This window comes from Bos javanicus, chromosome 28 (genome assembly GCF_032452875.1).
Source record: "Bos javanicus breed banteng chromosome 28, ARS-OSU_banteng_1.0, whole genome shotgun sequence".
In the NCBI taxonomy this organism is placed as follows: domain Eukaryota; kingdom Metazoa; phylum Chordata; class Mammalia; order Artiodactyla; family Bovidae; genus Bos; species Bos javanicus.
This window is the reverse complement of record NC_083895.1, coordinates 32,271,829-32,293,009: the sequence shown is the minus strand read 5'-3', so window position 1 is coordinate 32,293,009 and position 21,181 is coordinate 32,271,829. Positions and strand designations below refer to the sequence as shown.

General features: G+C 47.0%; 2 protein-coding genes across 2 annotated transcripts in view; one reads left to right on the top strand and one right to left on the bottom strand.

Moving 5' to 3' along the window:
* Positions 1 to 4,360, bottom strand: part of SAMD8 (sterile alpha motif domain containing 8) — a 95,819-nt gene extending 91,459 nt beyond the window's left edge. The window contains exon 1 of the mRNA XM_061405409.1: positions 4,212 to 4,360. Within this exon, the coding sequence (XP_061261393.1) occupies positions 4,212 to 4,292 (81 nt within the window). The 5' untranslated portion in view covers positions 4,293 to 4,360. The remainder of the gene's footprint in view (positions 1 to 4,211) is intronic.
* Positions 1 to 21,181, top strand: part of DUSP29 (dual specificity phosphatase 29) — a 32,067-nt gene that overhangs the window by 632 nt on the left and 10,254 nt on the right. The window contains exon 2 of the mRNA XM_061405412.1: positions 10,198 to 10,431. Within this exon, the coding sequence (XP_061261396.1) occupies positions 10,198 to 10,431 (234 nt within the window). The remainder of the gene's footprint in view (positions 1 to 10,197; positions 10,432 to 21,181) is intronic.

The following is a 21,181-nucleotide window of genomic DNA, read 5'->3' as shown; positions in this document are numbered from 1 at the left end:
TGGTGGGAGGGTGGGGTTGGGGATGATTGCTCTGGTAGAGACGGGGAGACTGGGTCACTGAGGGACTTGGCCTCTGGACCAAGACACCAGCGCCTATAGGCAGGAAGGTGGGACCATGTCCTGTATCTCAGACCAAGGCTCTCCCATTAGACCCTGGGCCCTTGTTCTGTGGCCCTAGTGGCCCCTCCCGGGCCTGGACCCAAGAGTTGGGAGTGGGGGACTCTGAGTGTTGAGGAAATCTGAGAACATTCCAAGGGGAAACACTTCAAGTAAGATGAGGGAAGGTGCAAAGTGTGTGTGTGGAGAAGCCGCCCCACTAAAGGCCCAGCATCTGAGGGGCTCTGTACTCGGTCTGTGTTCTTATGCCCTGAACCTTCCATCGTGACCTCGTCTTTGTCTTCTTCACAACAGAAGCATTTTGTTCCCACCAAATGACATTTGCCAACAGCACTTGAAGGGCTTCTGAGCTGAATCCTGTACAGGGGAACAAGCTTGGGCCTGGAGGGGGACGTGGGAGAGGGTCTGAGGAGTCAGGGGGAGGTCAGGGACTCTTCAGGGGCAAAAACAGATCCATGCTGGGGGGTTGGGGCGATGGCCCTCCACCATCTGATGAGCTGGAAGCCCTTGCTGGGGGCATGTCGGTCCTAGGGTGGCACTGGACTGGAGGGGACCCTGAGTCCTGACTGAGGGTGGATTTCCAGTGGCTGCTGACAGCCTCACAGGGAAAAAGGGGCAGAGGGGACCCTGAGGCCAGGGGCTTAGTTGTGTTTCCTGTCACCCTGGTGACGCCCAGCTGAGTCCACTTGGGGAGGGGGCAGCTTGCCCTCCCTGGAGCCAGGGCTGGCCTTCTCCAGACACTGCAACCCTGTGAGTTGGCAAGGGGTCCTGGCTGGCCACATGTGAGGCGCAGCTCAGAGAGCCTGTCTTCTAGGTAGTCACATGGCCATGTACCTACTACTTGGACCGCAGCAGCCCGGGGAGGGATGTGCCTTGTCACCTTCACTTCAGATGAGCACACTGAGACACAAAGCCTTGGAGTAGCTTTTCCAGAATCACACAGCCCAGACCACAGCGAGGCCAGTGTGCCTCAGAGCCTGGCCACGTAGCCACTGTGCTCAGGTGGCCCTCCGTGAGGTGGGGGTGGGGGACACCTCACCCACTTCCCTCATTGCCTGAACTCCCGCCTGCACAAGGCCACTCCAGGTCCTGGTGTCAGGAGGCAGAGCTCTGTGCGTCCCCTCCAGCCTGACTCCAGGGCAGGTGACCCTCCATGGTTCTGGACCCACCACTTCCACAGCAAATAGGGGATCAAGTCTCATCGCAGCCTGGCATGGGCACCAGATATTAACAAATTGGAGAAAGACCTTTCTCCTCCTCCCCAAAGCTCTGCTTTTATGTGAGCTTTTTTTTGCTCACCCATGAGCAAAGGAGCCCCATCACCCAGAGGAGGATGTTCAGACGTATTAATGCCCCATCCTGTCTGCCACGACTACCCCCCCAAGAGACCTTTGGCCCCCAGCTCTACCCCTATTCCTAACGCGTTCTGGGCTCAGAACTTAGCTCCTAACACAGTGTTAGCAGCTGTAAGAGGTGGGAGCTTGGCCTACAGCCTTCACACGGCCTAAAGCCTCCTCTGCACAGCACAGAGAGGTGGACCCAGTGAGTGAGAGTGGTACGGATGGCAAGTGGGTGGGGTGAGACCATGGTGAGAGCTGCACCCCCACAGTCTACCCCCACATCTTCCCCCATCACGAGGAAGCCTCACATTTTGAGGTGGCACATAATGGGAAGTGACCCTTGAAAGAGAGGGGCTAAAAGGCCAGCTATTCCTGAATTCATGAGCTGTGTAACCGCCTGCAGTGTTTACACCACCACTGCTCGGTCAGAGGCTCTTGCGGTCCCTGTACCACAGCCTCCTCTCCCCTGCGGGGCTGGTCGTGGAGGTCAAGGCAACCCCGGGCGGCCCCCTTGTCTGGGAAGGAAGCTGCATGTGGCCCTCCAGCCTCCTCACGGTTTCCGGGAGGCCCAACTCTGCCAAACCAAGACTGAAAAAAATCAATTAGGAGTTCATAAATTACCACCCTGAAGCACTTTGAAACCATTTGAAGAGTTAATCAAACAAGTTAATGACATCAACCCCATCTTAGAAGGAATATTAAATTACCTCTTTAAATGAAGCCTTCTCTGTTTTTTTTTAATAAAAGGATTTTACATTAATTCACATAATTGCCTCCTATTAACATATTTGCCAGAATCCAAAAGGAAAAGAAAAATCTGTTAAACTTGGGTTGTGTCTGATATATGAGGAATTAAATTATAGGCAACAAAAAATTCCTAGGGTTTTCACGTCCAGGTTTTAATATTTTAAAAATCCCACAACTTTTATTTCCTAGTTGGGATCATTTTCGCAGATTTAAGATGCATAAAGACAAGCATGACTTGCGGTAAATTAAAAACATGTATATTCATATACATATACTGCTGCCAAATTCTGCCCTTCCACGTACCCTGGTGGTAGGTATTACTCTCCTAATAGAGTAATTTTCCCAACCACAATAACATTTTTACTCTACCCCTTCTTTCAAGGCATATTCCAAGCCCAACTTGGGTGGTGTCATGACTAACTTTCCCCAAGAGCCCAACGCATTTAGGAAGGTAAATATGTTATGTCCATAAATACAGGATACCTTCAAAGGAAGAAGATTCATTTTTAGAAGATTAAATTATAAACTGCTCTACTAGACCAGAAACTTGTAGAAGGCAGAGACCTCTCTGGCCCAGCCCAGGCCTGGCACTTAACAGAGGAATATGGTGGATTGTGGGGGTGAGCAGGGCCAGGCCTAACTTCTGAGGTGAAGTCAAAAAGCAGCCCTGATGCTGGCCGAATCAGCCTAACCAAGACCAGGCTCAGCAGAGTCAGAGAGTCCCAAGGGACGGGGATGGATGCTGCCCTCTCCACCTGAGGTCTGTCTCCAGTCCAAGGGAAGCTTGGGAAACAAGCTTCCTTCAGAGGTAGATTTACCCCCAAAGAGTCAACACCCCACACTTGCACTGGCCTCTTCTAAGTCCCTGCACCTATTGGGTTTTCTTTTTCTTAAAGAAACTGTATACACTTCAGAACCCACAAAACTTGACTCACTTCTGGTTTTCCGGGAAGCACTGAAGGACCAGAATGACTCGGTGACGTGACCTAGGCCTGGCTCTGCCACCAGAGGGCTCACGAAGGCTACAGCCCTGCCACTGGGAAATTCACATAGCCTGGAAGGTGCTCGGTGCTGTGTGTCATGGCAGGAACTCCTGGTCAGGCCTTGTCCTGAGGCCACCTGTCTGTACCTTCAGTCCACAGGTTTAGAAAGTGCATGCACAACACCCAGAACAGTTCTCAAACAGAACCTTCACAGGCTTTCCCCCGCGCCATACACTCTTAAGTATTCTATGTTCATCACAAGAGACCTTAGAAAAGATGGCTCCTTAGAAAAAAGAATAAGCTCATATAATTTCATCATTCAAAATAAGCATATGCTTAGTGTTAATGTTTTGGTGAAATGTATTTTTGTACAAGAACAGAATCAGACTATACATGCTGCTTCACACACTTTGGTCTCTTCTCTCCACCAACACAAGCCTCTTCCCCTTTGATTTCTCAAAACCACAGCAAACACAGCAGTCTGTACCATCTAACAGGTTCACTGAAGTTTCAGGGTGACAACGAGAGGGCTGACAGAGCCAGTGGTTGTTTAGTCGCTGAGTCATGTCCAACTCTTTTGCGATCCCATAGACTGTAGCCTGCCAGGTTCCTCTGCCCCTGGCATCTCCCAGGCAAGAATACTGGAGTGAGGTGCCATTTCCTTCTCCAGGGGGTCTTCCTGACCCATGGATGAAACCCACGTCTCCAGCATTGGAGGAGGACTCTTTAGCACTGAGCCACTGGGAAGACTGATATAGTCAGTTGCTATTCAGTCACTCAGCCATGTCCGACTCTGCAACCACAGAGTTTAGCATGGGGATCCCTGTTCTGAGGAATCCTGTGGCTGTGTGCCCTGGATGCTCCTCACCTGGCTCCCAAGCCCTGCCTCCCACAGCCTACAGCAGTCCCCTCACACCCGCTCTGGGGATGTTCTAGAGGCTCAGAACTCCCCTTGCTTTCTTGTACAGAGTAATTTAGCTTTTTGTTCACTCCATCACTTTCTGAAATATGCTTTAGGACTCACCTTTTCCCCATCAAAAGGATCCTTCAATGGTGTTTTTTGGTTAATCGGGAGGCCTGTTCTGTGGCTCTCACTCCTGGACATGGCTACCTGGCCAATCTCTGCAGGCTCAAGGGGGTCCACTTAGATACTCAAGTTTCCTGCTGAAATGAATGATGCTTCTTCCATCCTCCACCTTAGAAAGCAAAAGAATCCAGGTTAAGTGTTTGTTTTTGAAGCATCTTCACCCTCTTGTTACAGTTCCATTTTATCAAAGAAGGCAAAGCTCAGGAAGGATGAGACATGTAGATTCGAGTCCTCAGTGATTGCTGAGGCTGTGAGAGTACAGGAGGGCCACCAGCCAGTGAATGTGGGGAGAGAGGGACAGAGAGGTAGAGGAGCCCCAGGAAACAGCCAGGCCCTGGAGGCAAGTCAGATGAAGTGGAAATCATAAATCAAAAGTCACAAGTAGCTTCCAGCCCAGACTGTTCTATTTGGCCAGCACAGTGAAAAAATACAGATGTGGTTATTTCTTATAAAATATGATTATTTATAAAGAATCCCAAAATAGAAGACACACAAAAATATCTTTCTGAGTCCTGCTACTTGTTTACAGTATTTGGTGATTTTTTCCCTAGTTAAAAAAAAAAAAAAATATATATATATATATAAAATATAAAGTTTTTTTAATTGAAGTATACTTGATTTACAATATTGTTAGTTTTAAGTGTACAGTACCGTGATTCAGTTATATAAAAGAATATACATATATACATTTTTTTTCAGATTCTTTCCCTTATAGATTATTATAAGACATAGAGCATAGTTTCCTGTGCTATATGGTAGGTCCCTGGTTATCTACTTTGTATAGAGCCATGTGCTTATGTTAATCCTAAATTCCATAAAAATTTTTTTTTACATAAAGTCAAATCATGGTGTCAAAATTATATTTCTAAATTCAGCTTTAGCCCTTCTTCACTGGCAAGGGAAACCTTTAATCAAACACAAGCTGTACCACTGAAAAATCTGACATGGAGTCAGGATTAACGAGGGATCCCAATTTTGATTATTCCTGGAAATAGTTTCTCAAAGCAAGGCTACTGTTTCACAGAGGGAAGCGGCGCTTGGGCCTCATAGGTCAAGTACCACTCAGTCTCTGCGTTCTCTGTTATCACAGTGTCTTTGAATGTTTTAAGATCACAGTGTCTTAAGAATGTTTTAAGATCAGGTATCTTAGTTGGGTTCCCTCCAAGGCCGACCCTAAAACCAGGGTTTGAGAACAAGTTGTTGTGAGGTGCTTCAATAAACAGGATCAGTGCAAAGACCAGAAAATACCCTCAATCAGGGAAATAAAGGGGCTTGAGGGACGAAGTCTTGTGTGTGTAACGGAGCTGTCCACTGCAGTGATCCAAACTGAGGAATGGAACAGGACAAGACCAGTCTCTAGTGCAGCTGCCTACTGACTTAAATTTTTTACATCAGCTGATTTTGCACAAAACTCTGGCTTTCTGACTTTTCATAAAAATGACAATATGGGCTTGCATTCCCACATGGAATGGCAAGCTGCTGCCCCCTTCAGTGGGGCCGTTTGCTCGCACTGTGCCACAGTCCGCACCACTCCCTGATGCCTCCTCAGTTCAGTCCAGTTCACTCGCTCAGTCGTGTCCGACTCTTTGCGACCCCATGAATCGCAGCACGCCAGGCCTCCCTGTCCATCACCATCTCCCGGAGTTCACTCAGACTCATGTCCATCGAGTCAGTGATGCCATCCAGCCATCTCATCCTCTGTCGTCCCCTTCTCCTCCTGCCCCCAATCCCTCCCAGCATCAGGGTCTTTTCCAGTGCTCCTACCTGAGGCCAATAGTTGGACTTTTGCTTGTTTTATTCTTTAATACCCAATGCACTTAACTCCTCTGTTATCTGCCTGGCCCCTCCAGGAAGGAGCCTGAGTCTATCATCCTTTGAGAAGAGGCAAGCTGATGCTGCAAATAAAGGCCAAGTAGCCATCAAGTTGACATTTGATTTCCTGGGACCAAACCTTTCAATATGAAGCTGTAACAGGAACCTGGAGGCCTGTCTTGACAACCTGCCCAGCTCTCATTATGACATTTAGCCTGTGATTGATATTGTATGTGTCATCGAGACCTTGGCAGTTAATCTTTAGGTCAAATCTATGGAAACCAAACAGAGCAGGTTTGTCTTCCCCTTCCACTTTGGCTGTGATCTGGGAAACAGACGCTCCTGGCCTCTATGAGATCCAGAGATTTGGGAGCCATGCAGAGAGATGCACACAAGCCGCCTTCAGGATTTGGAAAGATTACAGGTCTGTGGTTTCTGGACGGCTCTGTGCTTTGTTCTCTCCCCCCATTCAATCTACATGCTGGAGGATAATAGATCCCAGAGCTCCCTCTGCGTGCCAAGCTGCTCTGGGTAGACCACACCACTTCCGCTTCTGTCTGGAAATCCAGCCGAGGCTTTCAGCACGGGGATGGGGATGGCTCCCTCCACAGTATAATGAAGGAGGACCAGCCTCAGCAAGGGTGAGGTCAGCTTCAGTGATCAAAGGAGGTAGGCAGAGGGTTCAGAATGCAGTTACTTCAGCATCTCCCTAAAATCCCATCTTCTGAAGCCTACTTTGGTAGCAGTCAGGGTTCAAAATGGCTCAAACCTTCACATTTCAGTTCCCAGCTGTGACTCACTGTTAAACAGGAAGAGCTGGTGCCATGGACAAGCTGAGCTCCAGACCTCTCAAAATTAAAGCACCTCAGGCCTGCAGCAGGCAGAGTATGCTTACACTCTCAGGAGACTGGGTGCCTGTGCTGGTTCCTCCACAGACGTTTCCATCCATTCCTTGAAATAACGCCTTCCTGGTGACTGCAAATGCCAGCAGCCATGCCCCAGAGCAGAGATCGGGTCTGAGCAACTCCCTGCTGCAGGGGACTGTCCATCCTGTGTTCTGCTCCTCACTCACCTTCCGTCCTCCTCCAAATTAGCCCAAGGCTCCTTCCTGCCCCATCAACTCCACTAAGCCCCTAGCACAAGCCCCCAGTCTTATTCACTGCCCTCGGTCATCCATTCACTCCTTCCATTCACTCCCTAGGCCATTCCCTCATTCAATAAATACTTTCTGATCCCCTCTTACACGTCAGACACTGAGGCTGCAAACAACACAAAGGAGCATCTTCAGGGAACCTCGGCAAAAGGCTATCTAGCCCCTCTCTTGTCCCAGTCCCACATCCTTATTCGGGGCTGAAGACTTGGGTCTGCACTTCAATGAGAACAAGGAAAAGCATACTGAGCACCCTTCCTACCCTTCTATTGACTCAACAGCTCCTTGACTCTTGAACCACATACTTGGGCAATTATTATCAAACTTTAGTTAGCATGAGACTCACTTGGGAGTTTGTTAAAATACAGACTCCTAGACACCACCCTGGTTCAGGGTACAACTCATGAATCTGCAAGAGCCAGATGATTCTGTGGGAGGTAGCCTTTAGATCACACTTCCACAGACTCCAAAGACAGGCCTCTGCAGCCCACTGCCCCCACCCCTCCACTCAGGGTCCTGCAGGAAAAAGTCACAGATCCTGACCTCCCATGATCACCAAAGACTGCTAGCCAGTGATCCTTTAATTCATCTACTGTCAACTTGGCTGAATCAAACTTCCCAGAGCAGTAGTTTCAGCCCCTTTCTTCTAAAAAAAAAAAAAAAATTAATGTAAACTTTCATGCATACAGAGAGTAACAGTGACTACCTGCAGCCCTCATCCTTGGCAAATCCTTCCTCATCACACCTCTATCCATTCCCCTCACCCCATACACAATATATTACATTTTCCAGTGGTATTACTTTTGAAGCAAATCCCAGACATTATATCATTTCATCCGTGAACATTTCACTACATATTTCCAGAAGATCAGACCCCGAGGTATAATTTAACTGTCCTCTGAATCTCCTGCAAAGCAGTTGCTAGATCTAGCCTCTGAGGACTCTGATCAAAGATCCAGCTCTTCCTTTGGTGAAACGCCTTCTGTGGTGGTGGCGGTGTGTTTCTCCATCAGAAGGCCCATAGCGTCTGATCGTCACTTCTTAGGTCACAGCTGTCAGTGCTCAGCTCCTGCATCCATTAGCTCCTCAGGTGGTGTAAAATGGTGCTTTCTTCCTTCTCTATTAAAGTTCTTCTATAAAAGAAAATTCCCCTCATCTACCCAGTAGTAGCGTTTGTATCAGAAAGGAACAACAAATGCTAGATTCTGTTTATTGACCTGTCTTCACAATGAGCTGGTTCCCTAGCATCTTCTAACAGTGAATGATTATTTTACGTATCACCACGACTTAAGTGCTTGACGTGTTTCTATCAGCTGCAGTTGTTTTTGTTATTCATGTTCAAACTGTCCCATTTTTGATAAGTGGGAGCCTCTCCGAGATGTGCTCTGGGTCCTTTCAATCGGATGCTACTGGTCTTTGACGTTCCCAGGGATTTTTTACATTTTTAAGTCCCTGGGGCCTGCCCCTCCTCATGCTGTATCCTCCACTCTGACCCCTGCCCTCTCAGCAATTAAAAAAATATATATTTATTCCTTCATTTATTTATTTTTGGCAGCGCTGGGTCCTCGTTGCTACGTGTGAACTTTAACTAGTTGTGGTGAGTGGGGGCTATTCTCCGTGGCAGTGCATGGGTTTCTCATTGTGGTGGCTTCTCTTGTTGCAGACCATGGGCTCTAGGGTACTCAGGCTTCAGTAGATGGGGCTCGTGGGCTCAGTACAGGTTCAGTAGTTGTGGTGTACGGGCTCAGTTGCTCGCTGCATGTGGGATCTTCTGAGACCAGGGATCAAACCTGTGTCCCCTGTACTGGCAGGTGGATTCTTAACTGCTAGACCACCGGGTGAGCCCATGGCAATTATTTTTTTCTCAGAAGACTAAGATCACCTATTACAAACATCCTCAATTTACAGTGTTCCTCATCTCCAAAATGAAGATAATCACAGCACCTATTAATTCGGGTTGTTAAGATTAAATGAGTTAATAATTGTAAAGCACTTGGAATAGTGCCTGGCACACATTAAGAGCTACATAAGGATCTGTTAAATATATGAATAGCATTCCCTCCCCATTTCTCGTCCATGAGCTTCTCAGTGACTCCACCCCTTCTTCTTTCCCTACAGTTTCCCAGCACTGTGAGTACAACCTCCCTTCCCAGGCTGCCTGAGTGTATTGGTCACCCAGCCCATAGAACACACGGTGCCCAATTCCACGGAGATTCACTTCCTTGGGGACAATGGAAACTGTTCACACACATTCTATTCACAGAGGCTGACAAGCTCTGCAAACATCCTGATCTGCAGACACAGCTTTCTAGCTTGGAATGTCTCTTCTGGATGACCACTAAATTAACACAACTGCCAGCCTCCTAGCTTGAGAGTGGCCAACGTTGTGTTCAACCTTCTAACAAGTTGACAAACCCTCACACAGCCAAGTTTCCTCCCACCCCAAGACTTCTGAAACCCTGGAAATGCCTGGCTGCCCAGACCTCACAGGTTCTGGATCCCCAGATGTGCCCTTTCCACTGGACGACAGCTCTCTGCAGACACTGAATACCATGGGTCTGGAAGGCCAGGGACCTTCTGGGCCTTCTTGTTCATGCTCAAAATGGCCTCAGCCTACAGACTCAAGTCACATAAAGGAAAGAGTAGGCACCAACAAAGGGGTAAAAATCTAAAAGAAAGATGGCAAAGAACAGGCTGCCTGCAGGGATTTCTTAGACCCAAAGTCTGTCCTGGGTCTGTACCATATGCCCATGTCAGAGGGCATGCAGCATGCTTGCTCTGCAGGGGACTGGAATGTCAGGGAAGTGTTAACTGCCATCATGACCTTCCTTGTTGACCTCCATAACCTAGGAAAAGGAAGGAGGATCAGAGCAAGCGGGGAGATTCCTGCCACATCTTCAGATTAGCTTTTACCCAACTCTGTCCCTGCTAACCCCAACCCTGATCCTCTCTCACGACCAGCTGCAGAGAGGAAAGAAAATCCCTTGGCTCCAAAATGACATCCGGACAATCGAAGACAGGCCTCAAGAACGTCTACCCATCTGCCAAGAAGCTGCTGCCGAAGGTGGAGGAGGAGGGGGAGGCTGAGGATTACTGTACTCCTGGAGCCTTCGAGCTGGAGCGTCTCTTCTGGAAAGGCAGTCCCCAGTACACCCACGTCAACGAGGTCTGGCCCAAGCTCTACATCGGCGATGAGTAAGTGCCCAGATTCAGCCTCACGTTTGGTAGCCAGCCCTTCCCAGGTCACAGCCCTTGCTACCTTCCCACCAAGAGCTCTTGCTTTCCAGGTTGGTTCTGAGAGAACTCTTTATCAGTTCGGGCTAGGTTTATTTTCCTATTACAGAAAACTCAGAAAAGGGGCTTAAGTAAGATAGCGGTTGGTGTGTCTCACATAAAAGATGTGGAGAGGAAGGAGAGCTGGCATGGCAACTCCAGGGCCATCAGCAGCTCAGGCTCCCACGCCTGGGCCCCACCATCCCCCAGGTGTGGCTTCCTTCTTCAAGGTTGCTTCATGACCTGACATTGCTAGTAGGGCTCCTGTCACCAACTGTAGGATCCAGACCATGCGAAGGTAGAGGAAAAGGACATCTTCCCGAAGGGAAGTCCACCAAAGACTTCCCCTGCTCCTCGCTGCAAGAGAGGCTAAGAAATGTAGTCTTTTTTTAGCTGGGGATAAGACAAGCAAGAATAAAGTCAGTTCTCAGGTGGGTGGCATAAGAGCACATCACCCTCTGTATCAGGAAGTGTGATAGACCTAGCAAAGTTGAGGTTACTTCCCTTGCTTTAGATTTTTATAGCCACCATGCCCCACTCTTCAAAAAAATGGGAAGTGCCTACTGTAAATAATAATAGTGATAACAGTAATGTTGTTGTTGGTGGTGGTCATTAAAAGTCATGTCTGACTTTTTGCGACCCCATGCCAGGCTCCTCTGTTGATGGGATTTCCTAGGCAAGAATACTGCCGGAGTGGGTTGCCATTTCCTTCTCCAGGGGATATTCCCAACCCAGGGATCAAACCTGTGTCTCCTGCACTGGCAGGAAGATTCTTTACCACTGAGCCAGAAGGAAAATAATAATAGTAAGACCTATCATTTACTGACTGTTCTGCGCCAGGCACTGGGCTACGCATCTTGCATGAGTGATCTGACTTTATTTTCACTACAGCCCAGTGAGAGGTCATCTCATTACTCCCATTTTAAAGATAAGGAAACCGAGGCACAGAGCAGCTAAATAATGGGCCCAAGGTCCACAGCTTGTTAAGCGGCTGAGAGCTGGATTCAAAAGCAGTTTCGCCTAACTCATAAGCTTTCATCCGGATTAGCGCTCCTGCTCCTCCCTCCACCCCCCAGGATTCCAGTTTACAACTCACCTCTCCAAGGAGTCAGATGGCATAGGACCCATTCATGAGTGATTTTCAATAACTGCTGCTTAAAAATGTCTAGTCACGGGATATCCAGAGGCAGCATCCCTCTTTTTTTCTTAGTAATTTTAAATGGAAAAAGTTACAAAAAAATTTTATGCCCTTTTACACTAAATTAAACTAAACAGAGAGTTTTAAACACAAATTGCATAATCTCCCTTTGTCCTCTCTTAATTCTGCCCTGAGTAACCAGTATTAAGCTCACTTTATGTATATCATGGCAAACATAAGGAAACATACGCAAACACTTAAAGGATTTTTATTTCTTTTAAATAATTTTAGCAGGAAAAAAGGAATTAAATGATTCTGTACTTTCAGTGTTCCTTAGTATAGGTGTGCCATAATTTATCACATCATCTCTCAGTTGTGAACATTAGGGGAACCTGGGCTGTCCTAAATAGGGTCTCCATTGTTTACTTTTTAGAAAATAATAGCATTATTGAGATATAACTTACAGTCCGTAAAACTCGCCCTTTTAAAGTATACAGTTCAGTGGTTTTATTATTTCACAGAGCTGTGCAACCACTATCTAATTTCAAAGCATGTTCCTCACCTCAAAAGGAAACCCCAAACCCATTAAGTAATCACACTCCATTCCCCATATCCCCCCAGCCTGAGAAACCCCCAGCCTGCTCTCCCTTTCTATGAGTCTACCTAACCGGGAACTTCACGTGAACGGCCTTTCACGACTGGCTTCTTACGCTTAGCGTCCTGTTGTCAAGGTTCATCCAAGTTGAAGCATGTATTAGTATTTTTTTTTTTTTCCTGCCAAATAATCTCTGTACTACTTTTGCAACTTTTTTTCACCGCATGGCTTGTGGGATCTTAGTTCCCCAATCAGGGACTGAATCTGAGGCCTTAGCAGTTAAGAATGGAATCCTAACCACTGGACCACCAGGGAAGTCCCTATTTCTGCAACTTTTATGTGAGTCTAGAATTAGTTCAAAATAAAAAATGTATGCACACACTGTGACTCCAAATATCACTTTAAGAAATGAAACATACAGAAATAAGAGTGCCAATACATAAGGATATATGGACAACAATGTTTAATACTGAAGTAGCAATAAAAGGTGTGTGTGGGGGATCTGAATATCTTCTAATGTTATTAAATAAGTATAGTAAATATACTGTTTTCCTATTTTAAAGGTAATATAAACTCACTGTATAAAGTTATAGACATCTTTATTTCCCTAGGTATAATATGTTGACAAGTGAACTTTCTTCATAAGGGTGTATGGATTGAGATAATATATGGACATGAGTCTGAGCAAACTCTGGGAGACAGTGAAGGACAGGCAACCCTGGTGTGCTGCAGGGCACAGAGTCAGACACGACTGAGTGACTGAGCAACAGCAACAACGTCAAATACTAGTGTGCTGTCAAGTACAGAGTAAGCGCTAAAAAAGACTAGCTTTAATAATAAGACAGTGATTAGTGTTAAAGAAAACTTTTGAATCTCCCAAAACAATCACTGAAGTCCACCACGCCAAAGCCATTCCTGTTAATACTGGAGTAATTTCCTCTTAGACTTTCTATATGCTAGTTTTGGTTTAAAATAGTTGCAATCATATGGATTATTCATCTTATCTTTGTCTTTATTCCACACAGCATCATTCAAAAGCTTTCCCCTTATTATATACTTCTCATATACTTAATTATAATAACTATAATTATATATATCAGATGGACATAATTATCATTTATTTAACCACTTTTCCTACTGTTAGATATAGCAGTCATTTTCATGTTCTTGCTTTTATAAATAATGCTGCAGTGGACATCTTTAGGTATAAACATATTTTTAATATTTAAGATTATTTCCTTAGATTTGATCCTAAAACATGGCATAAATGGGGGAAGGACCAGATTGATCCCCAAGAAGCACCTCACTCTTTTGCCCTCCTCTCACCTCAAGAACAGAATGGCTGGGCATTTGCACAATGTTTGGGTCAAATACTGACTCCTATGTGGCCTCAGGCATGTCACTCACGCTTTCTGAGCTTCGATTTCTTTACCTATAAGATGTGGGTTTTATGGTTTAATACATCGGATGCTGAGCGCAGTTTCCAGCACTGAGTGTGAACTATTAGAGTTCAGGCAGGTTCTGGAAACTAACCTCACAGTGTGAGAAGAAGGTAAAAAACAGTCATCACACTTTGCCACTAAGGGTCCCTGTGTGTCAAGGGCAGCCCTGGGATAGAAAACACCCCCAGTCACATTTCTCCCATTAGATGCTATCATAAACCCAAGGCCAGGTTGGAAGGAAGGTCCCTCCTAATGGGCCTCCTCCAGACAGCTCCCTCCACAGACACCGGCCCGGCCTTCCAGGGACCCGGGTGGCCAAAGGCCGGGGTGCGGGGGCGGGGGGGGGGGCAGTGCCACATCAAAGCCCTACAAGCCTGTGGGTTCTAGAATTTCTAAAGCTTTTCTCATGCCTAGCTTATCCCAAGGGGATCACCAAATGGGATGCCTGGTGACTCTAAGCTCCCACTGCTTACCAGCCTGGGGAGGGCAGAGATGCCCCCCCCTCGCCCCGCCCAATACTACCACAGCCTGGCAAGAAGAGGTCACAGATGGGAGAGCGATGTGGTTGATGTGAAGTGCGCTGGCTCAGCGCTGGGGGTCAGTAGGCCCCCCTAGGCAGCCACCTTTTGGATGTCCTCATGGGGAAGTTTTCCTCCCTCAAGGGCTCAAGGCACAGCCACCCTCTCCCACGCCTTGGTAGGGGGTCTGAATCTCCAAGTAGGAACTGGAGGAACAGTGTGGAGTACAGCAAAAGCTGTCTAGTCCAGCGGGGATTGAGGCAGAGAGTTCAAGCCCCAGTGTGGGTGGCCACTCTGTGTGGCCTTTGGCAAAACAACTTATTGTTCTGGGACTCAGTTTCTTTATTTGTAAAATAAAGGGATAATTTCAAAGGTCCCTTCCAGCTCTGAAGTAAAATTCTTTAAGAAATGTCTTATTAAATAAATTAGGCTTTATTAGGCTCAAGCACATACTTGTTTTATTACTTTTAAGTCATTCAAATTAGATTCAAATTAGGTTAACCAAGTGTTGCCCTCCAGAGAACCAGGGACTGGCATCAATGATGAGATAAGAATAATTCATCACCTCTTATCAATCAGCAGTCCCTAAATGGGTGCTTCACAAGTGCTTCAGGACGCTTGAAAGCACTAAATTTCTGTAATTTAAATATTCTCACTTTAATCTCATTCACATCTTTCATTTGCTTAGCAAAATCTTTTTTTCTTTTTTCTCCCTGACAGTCAGCAGGAGGGCAAGTATCCTGGCTACAGTCAAAGTGACTGCAAATTCCCAGGCAGGACAGGCTCCCCACAGCAAGGCATCATTGAGAAATCTCTCCTCTCTCTCACAACAGAGGCAGTCCTGTGAGCCAGTGCCAGGGCTCTGTGAAGTTGCTCTGGTGCTTGAATGGCGAGGACTCTATTTTTATTAAAATTACAGTCGCCTCCAAGGTCTGCCTTTTAGGGCCATCGACAGCCAGCAGCCTCTCCCCATCAAGCCTGACTCTTCAAATGCCTGCACCTGCCCCACTCAGCCTGAGCTCGCTTGCCAAGGGGTCACTCTTTCTCCTCCTTTTTGCTCCCAAGCAGACCATAAGCCTTTGAAGCCAGAGGCATCTCGAAGGTTGGTTGGTCAAAGATGCTGGAGAGGGCTGTTAAGTCGCTAAGTTGTATCCGACTCTTTGTGACCCCATGAACTACCGCACACCAGGCTTCCCTGTCCTACACTATCTCCTGGAGTTTGCTCAAACTCACATCCATTGAGTCAATGATGCCATCCATCTCAACCTCTGTCACCCCCTTCTCCTCTTGCCCTCAATCTTTCCCAGCATCAGGGTCTGAGGTGAAGGCAAAGCAGTGGCTGAGACAGTCCTCAGATCGAGACAGGACCTCTCACTGGTGTACCCGGACAGCTGCAACCTTTCCCCTCAAAAAGAAAGAAGCAATTCAGCCTTGAGGCACCAAGTAGAGCTAAAATTTGACTGTCTTTTTTTAGGGTGGGCCACGGCTAGACTAGGATGCAGTGAAAACACAGCCAAGGTTGACAATTTAACATGCTGAATGTCACCTGCAAGAGCCAGAAAATCTGGACTCCGAGTCTCCAAGTACCAAAGGCGACTAAGCACAGCTGGGCACCAGCCATGGGCAAGGTGCTAGGGGAGAGGTGCCACAGGTCCTGCCCCCACTGGGCCTTCTCACACTGGGTGGCAGTATTTTAGCAAAGGCCCCCGGCAATGCCAACCATTTCCTTTCACGGTTAGCCGAATGCCTTGTCTGATCATTAATACAACGGGATGTCTTGAAACCAGGCCTTCTACACATTGTCTTTTCCCACTTAGCCTCAATCCTTGGAGGCCTAGAGCCTAGTGGGGTGGGGAAGATGATGGAGAGATTCCTAAGGAGTTAAAAACACGGAGACCACCTTAGGTCTTTGCGACAGTCAATCTCTCCTGAGAACTAAGGATAGAATGTCAATAAAAATCCTGGCATATATTTAAACACTAAATGAATATATGACACATTCATTACTGAAAATTTACACAACACAGACAAAAGGAAGAACAGTAAAATTCCCTATAACCCCATTACCCAGAGCTAACCACCAATAAATTTCGTTGTACATCTTCCTGTTGCTTGCCACCTCCTCCTTGTTCAGAATTTATCTTTTAACCTTTCAAAGAAACTTGAATATCATCAACATCACTCAACTCTTCAAGAACCTTGCAAGGAAAGTACTGCCAATGTAATTGGTCCTCTTTAACAAATAAAGAAATCTGAGAGTCCCAGAGGTTCGTTGTTCTGGTTCATGCCGCAGTTTAAGCTTATAAACTACACCTGCGTGCCCTGTGCTTTCCGCAGGGCCTCGTAGCCCAACAGCTTCATCATCGGCAAGTAACAGAACACCCAGAAGACAGACCGCTAGTGAGTTCTGCCTTCATATCAGATGAATTGAAGGAGACCAAAAACTAGAATTGTGCCTGTTTTAAAATTCACCTGCGAGGAGTAGGCGTGGCCAAGACTCCAGAGAAGAAGGTCACCATCAGGGTCATGCTCTCAAAATGACATGCCACCACAACTAGCAGTGTCACACTCACCAGTGTGTCTGTGCTGTGCTTAGTGGCTCAGTCGTGTCTGACTCTCTGCGACCCCATGGACTGTAGCCCGCCGGGCTCCTCTGTCCATGGAGATTCTCCAGGCAAAAATACTGGAGTGGGCTGCCGTGACCTCCTCCAGGGGATTTTCCCAACCCAGGGATCGAACCCAGGTCTCCCACATTGCAGGCAGATTCTTTACCAACTGAGCCACCAGGGAAGCCAGTGTGTGTCACAGGCATCAAAAAATGGCAGGATGTGGGCCATGGTGAACAGGCACCCACAGGTAGGTGTGGGGAGTCGGCAGGTCCTCACAGGTGAGGGTGTGGAGAACCTCCCCATCAGCAGTGGACGCTCATCAACGCCCGGGGCAGAATCCTGGCAACACAGGAGCAGCTGGTGGGCGGCTGGGGCAGACGTGTACATGCATGTGATGTCCCTCCTCCCCTCTGAGAACACACACCTGTGGGAAATGGGCTTCTGGGCGGGTGCTCAGGTATGCAGGACGGGAATCATAGGGCCTGAGGGTCTGAAAAGGCTGGATGCCAGGAGCTCTGTCCAAGGAGACTGTTCCTGTCACCCCTCAAGGTGGAAGGGGTGCTGGGTAAAGCAAGTTTCCTGGAGAAACTGCGAGGGGCTGGAAGCAGAAAGGGAGGGAAGGTCTCTGAGGAAACTGGACCTCAGGAGAAGAGAGTCCCTTCCTTAAGCCTCCAAACCAGATTCAGAATCCACATTTGAGGCCAGAGGTTCACAAGGCAGGGAGAAGTGCCAAAGAGAACTGGGTCAAAAACAGGGATATAACAATGTTCTTCAAAAGTGAAACTGTACAGGGGACCTCCCCGGTGACCCAGTGCTTAAAACTCTGCCCTTCCAATGAAGGGGGTGCTGGTTTGCTTCCTAATAGGGGAACTAAGATCCCACACTGCATAGCTAAAAAAATTAAAAAAATAAATAAATAAAACTGTACAAGTCCAACAAATGTAAGAGAACGTGTCCAATCGCATCACTAAAATAAACAAAAACAAGACACCTTTTCTTGTCTATGAAATTAGCAATGAGCAAAAATCAGAATGTAAATTTGAACATGCTTTCTAGAAGATAATTTAGTAGCAAGTATCAGTTGTGTTCAAAACACTCATGCCCAGTGACCCAGCAACTCCACTTCAAAAAAACTGTCTCCCAAGGACACAGAGATGTGTTCAAAGATACAGCAAGTTGTTTGTTTATAGTTACTTATTATAATGACCACTACTCTCTCTCCAGGATAGAGACAGAGAGACAGACCAGAGAGAGAGAACACAAACCTCTAAAGCTAAGGACTTGAGGGAAAACTGAGGTTCATCTATGGGAGGGAATAGTGTGCAGCTACTGCAGGCTGTATGCTGACATAATATGATGTCTACAGTCTATCACCATGCAAAGTTTTTAAACTGTATGTGTGGTATTACCATTATCATAATATTACCATATTACCCCCAACCATTAAATAGAATATACAAATATATTCATGGAAAAACAATTGGAAGACCTTATTTCAAAAGGCAAATAGTCCTTATCTCTAAGGAGTAGAAATACATGTGTTTTTGTGTTGGGGGGAGCATATTTGTCTTCCATGTTCTACAGAGAACATGTGCTAGTTTTGCAGTTAGCTGACACTTTTAAAATGAACAGATTACCAACATCTAGGACTTTTCTTAAACAACCAGCAACTAAGGCTGCTGCATCACCTAGATTCTAGGAGTAATTTCTTAACCCTGGTGGGTTTTGTTTTTCTTTTTTTTTTTGAGCTTTTCTCCTTCAATGGAGGCACATTTCTTAGTCTTTCCCACATATCTGAGTAGATGGCCCTGAAAGTTAAGAAAATAAAACAACACAGTGGCAAGCGGCACCCTCCAATCATCCCAGCGACGATGGGCTGGGTGTCTGGGCCAACTGGGGACCTGCCTCCAAACAGTTGCTGTCTACTAAGAGTCACTTTATGTATCTGCAAATCCCCTTGCTGCCGTTGAGCCCTCACCTAGACTCTGAGTAAGTCAAGCTGGGGGAAGTCTTCAGAGGACACCACCCCCCATTCTGGGCCCAGAGAGCCACAGAGCCCAAAGACCTGCAACAGGCCTCAGGATACCCACCAGGTCTAATGCTCCCCATGAACCCCCTTCTCTCTTTCAGACACAGTCAAAAACCAGCTCTGGGAGGGAGGGGTAAATGTGGATGTGTCATGAAATAAGTCTTGTTGCATATCTACCTTGATCCTTGACCCCCAAAGGAGCAAAGTGCAAATTGCTATTTATTCAAACTGCCATTTGATTATGGTGAAACCCAGCTGCAGAACCCAGAGAGACCAGTCTTTATGGTGGGTAGGAACTTCCTGTCAAGGACAGTTAATTTTAATTTTTCCACTGAGCTCAACCTCAAAGTGAGGTTGATTGCTACTCGGCAAGATGGACTGCATTAGTGGAGGCTTTAATTGAGCACAGATCTACATCCCAAAAGCATAATGTTTGTTGTATACATACTTTGGGGCGAGGAGAAAAATGAAAAACAGACTTTTCTGAGGAAAAATTGAAAGCATAACGTGTTTCATAGTCAGCATGGCAGCCCCAAAAGCCAGCTGGGGGGCTCAGTGGAACTCCACACCTCCCTATGCCTCTGTCCCCATGGGCTGTTTGCACGTTTCTAAAAGCTCACTGTGGCTCCTCTCAAGACCAACAAAAAGCCCCAGGAAACCAGTGATAGATGCGGGGCCCTTGGCATGTGTTTCTGCTGCATGGAGGTGCAGGGTGTTGGTCCATGCTGGCATTCAATATGCTCACTTCTGTCCAGATCCTCTTACCAATGGCCTTGAGATGAGCCCTCAGCTGGAGCACACTGCCACTTTTTGGTCTCTTATTGTTATGGTTCCAGACCTTGTCACCTCTTCCCTAAGCTGCAGAACTGGACTTTGCACTGTTGAGGGAGATGTCATCTCAAATCTCAGATGGGACCCACCCGCCTCAAACACAAAAAGCTCTTTCAAACGCAAAAAGCTCTTCTTAACCCCCAAAGGCACATTCTGACTTGTATGCACTCCATGGTCAGATCCCACACTCCCTCTCCAGACCTTTCTCTCCTCTCCTCTCACATCTTATGCTCTGCCCAAACCAGTCCCTTCCTTCCTGCCCCTATTTCCAATCCATCAACAAGTCTGCTGTGACTCAGTCCAACCACCTTCCTCCCTTGACCACATGACTGTGACACCTCCAAAAGAGATCCCCACTTCTATTTTTTGCTTCCTTTCAATCCATCTCCATGCATCAGCCAGACCGATCTTTAAAAAGTAAACAACACTCACCCCTTCCTTAAACGCCTCTGTAGCATGTGGCATCCTACCATACCGAGCATAAAATCCAGACTCTCCCCATGACCTCCAGGGTCCACCGTGACCCAGCCCCCGCTTTCGGTTTCCTCTTGTGCCACTACCACCCTCGCGATTACAGCCACGCAAGTCTCCCTTCTGTTCTTGGCACTTGCTGTTGCCTCTGCCTGAAGAAAACACGTTCCTTCCCCCTCTTCCCTTGCCCATGCCCCTATCACCTGGTTGTCTTAGTTTCAATGCCATCTCCCGGCAGGGACCTTCCCTGACCACCTTACCTAAAGCAGGACCACAGTGATTCTGCACAGCTTACTGCTATCTGAAATGGACCATTCATTTATTTGCTTTCCAGAGGGACCTTGACTACCTGCTCATTGCTGCAGCATCAGTACCCAGGACAGTGCTTGGCACACAGGAGATTCATTTCCTGAACGGCTTTAATTATCTCCAGCCTCCATCCCTTAGGTTGTACTATTTCTTTGGCTTGGCATGTCCTTGCCTCCCTCTTCTCCTCCATCACCAAGTGTTGGTTGATACCTACAGTAAGGCAGGCTCAAAACCCTCTTTCCAATAAAGTGTTTCCTAGCCCTTCAAGGAATGATAACTCCTGCTTCCTCTGTCCATGTTCCAAGGCCACCTACTTTAACAAGACTTTACTCTTTGTTCCTGAAAAATCTTGCCTAGAAAGATAAGGCTATAAACGAGAAAATAATCTCACTGTTGGCTTCAGGAACTTCCTAAAATCAGTTCCAACAGGCTGCTTAAACAACTCTCTCAGAACAGTGCTTCGCCCGATGAGGCAATGATTTACTTATCAAAGCAAAGAGTTCGTATAGTGTTCACCAATCTCCTGAACATCATGATCAAGAATTTTGCCATATCCTCACACTCGATGACCCATTCTCAACCATTCATTTGACCCTCACCCTTCAAACCCCAGAAATATCCAAGGGATCAGAGGAGGGGCTGCTTTAAGGGGTCTCCTGAGACTCTGTGGAGGTGGCCCTCTCCCTCGCACTTCTTCAGCTTGGCCTAATGAACTGGTTATCTGATGGCC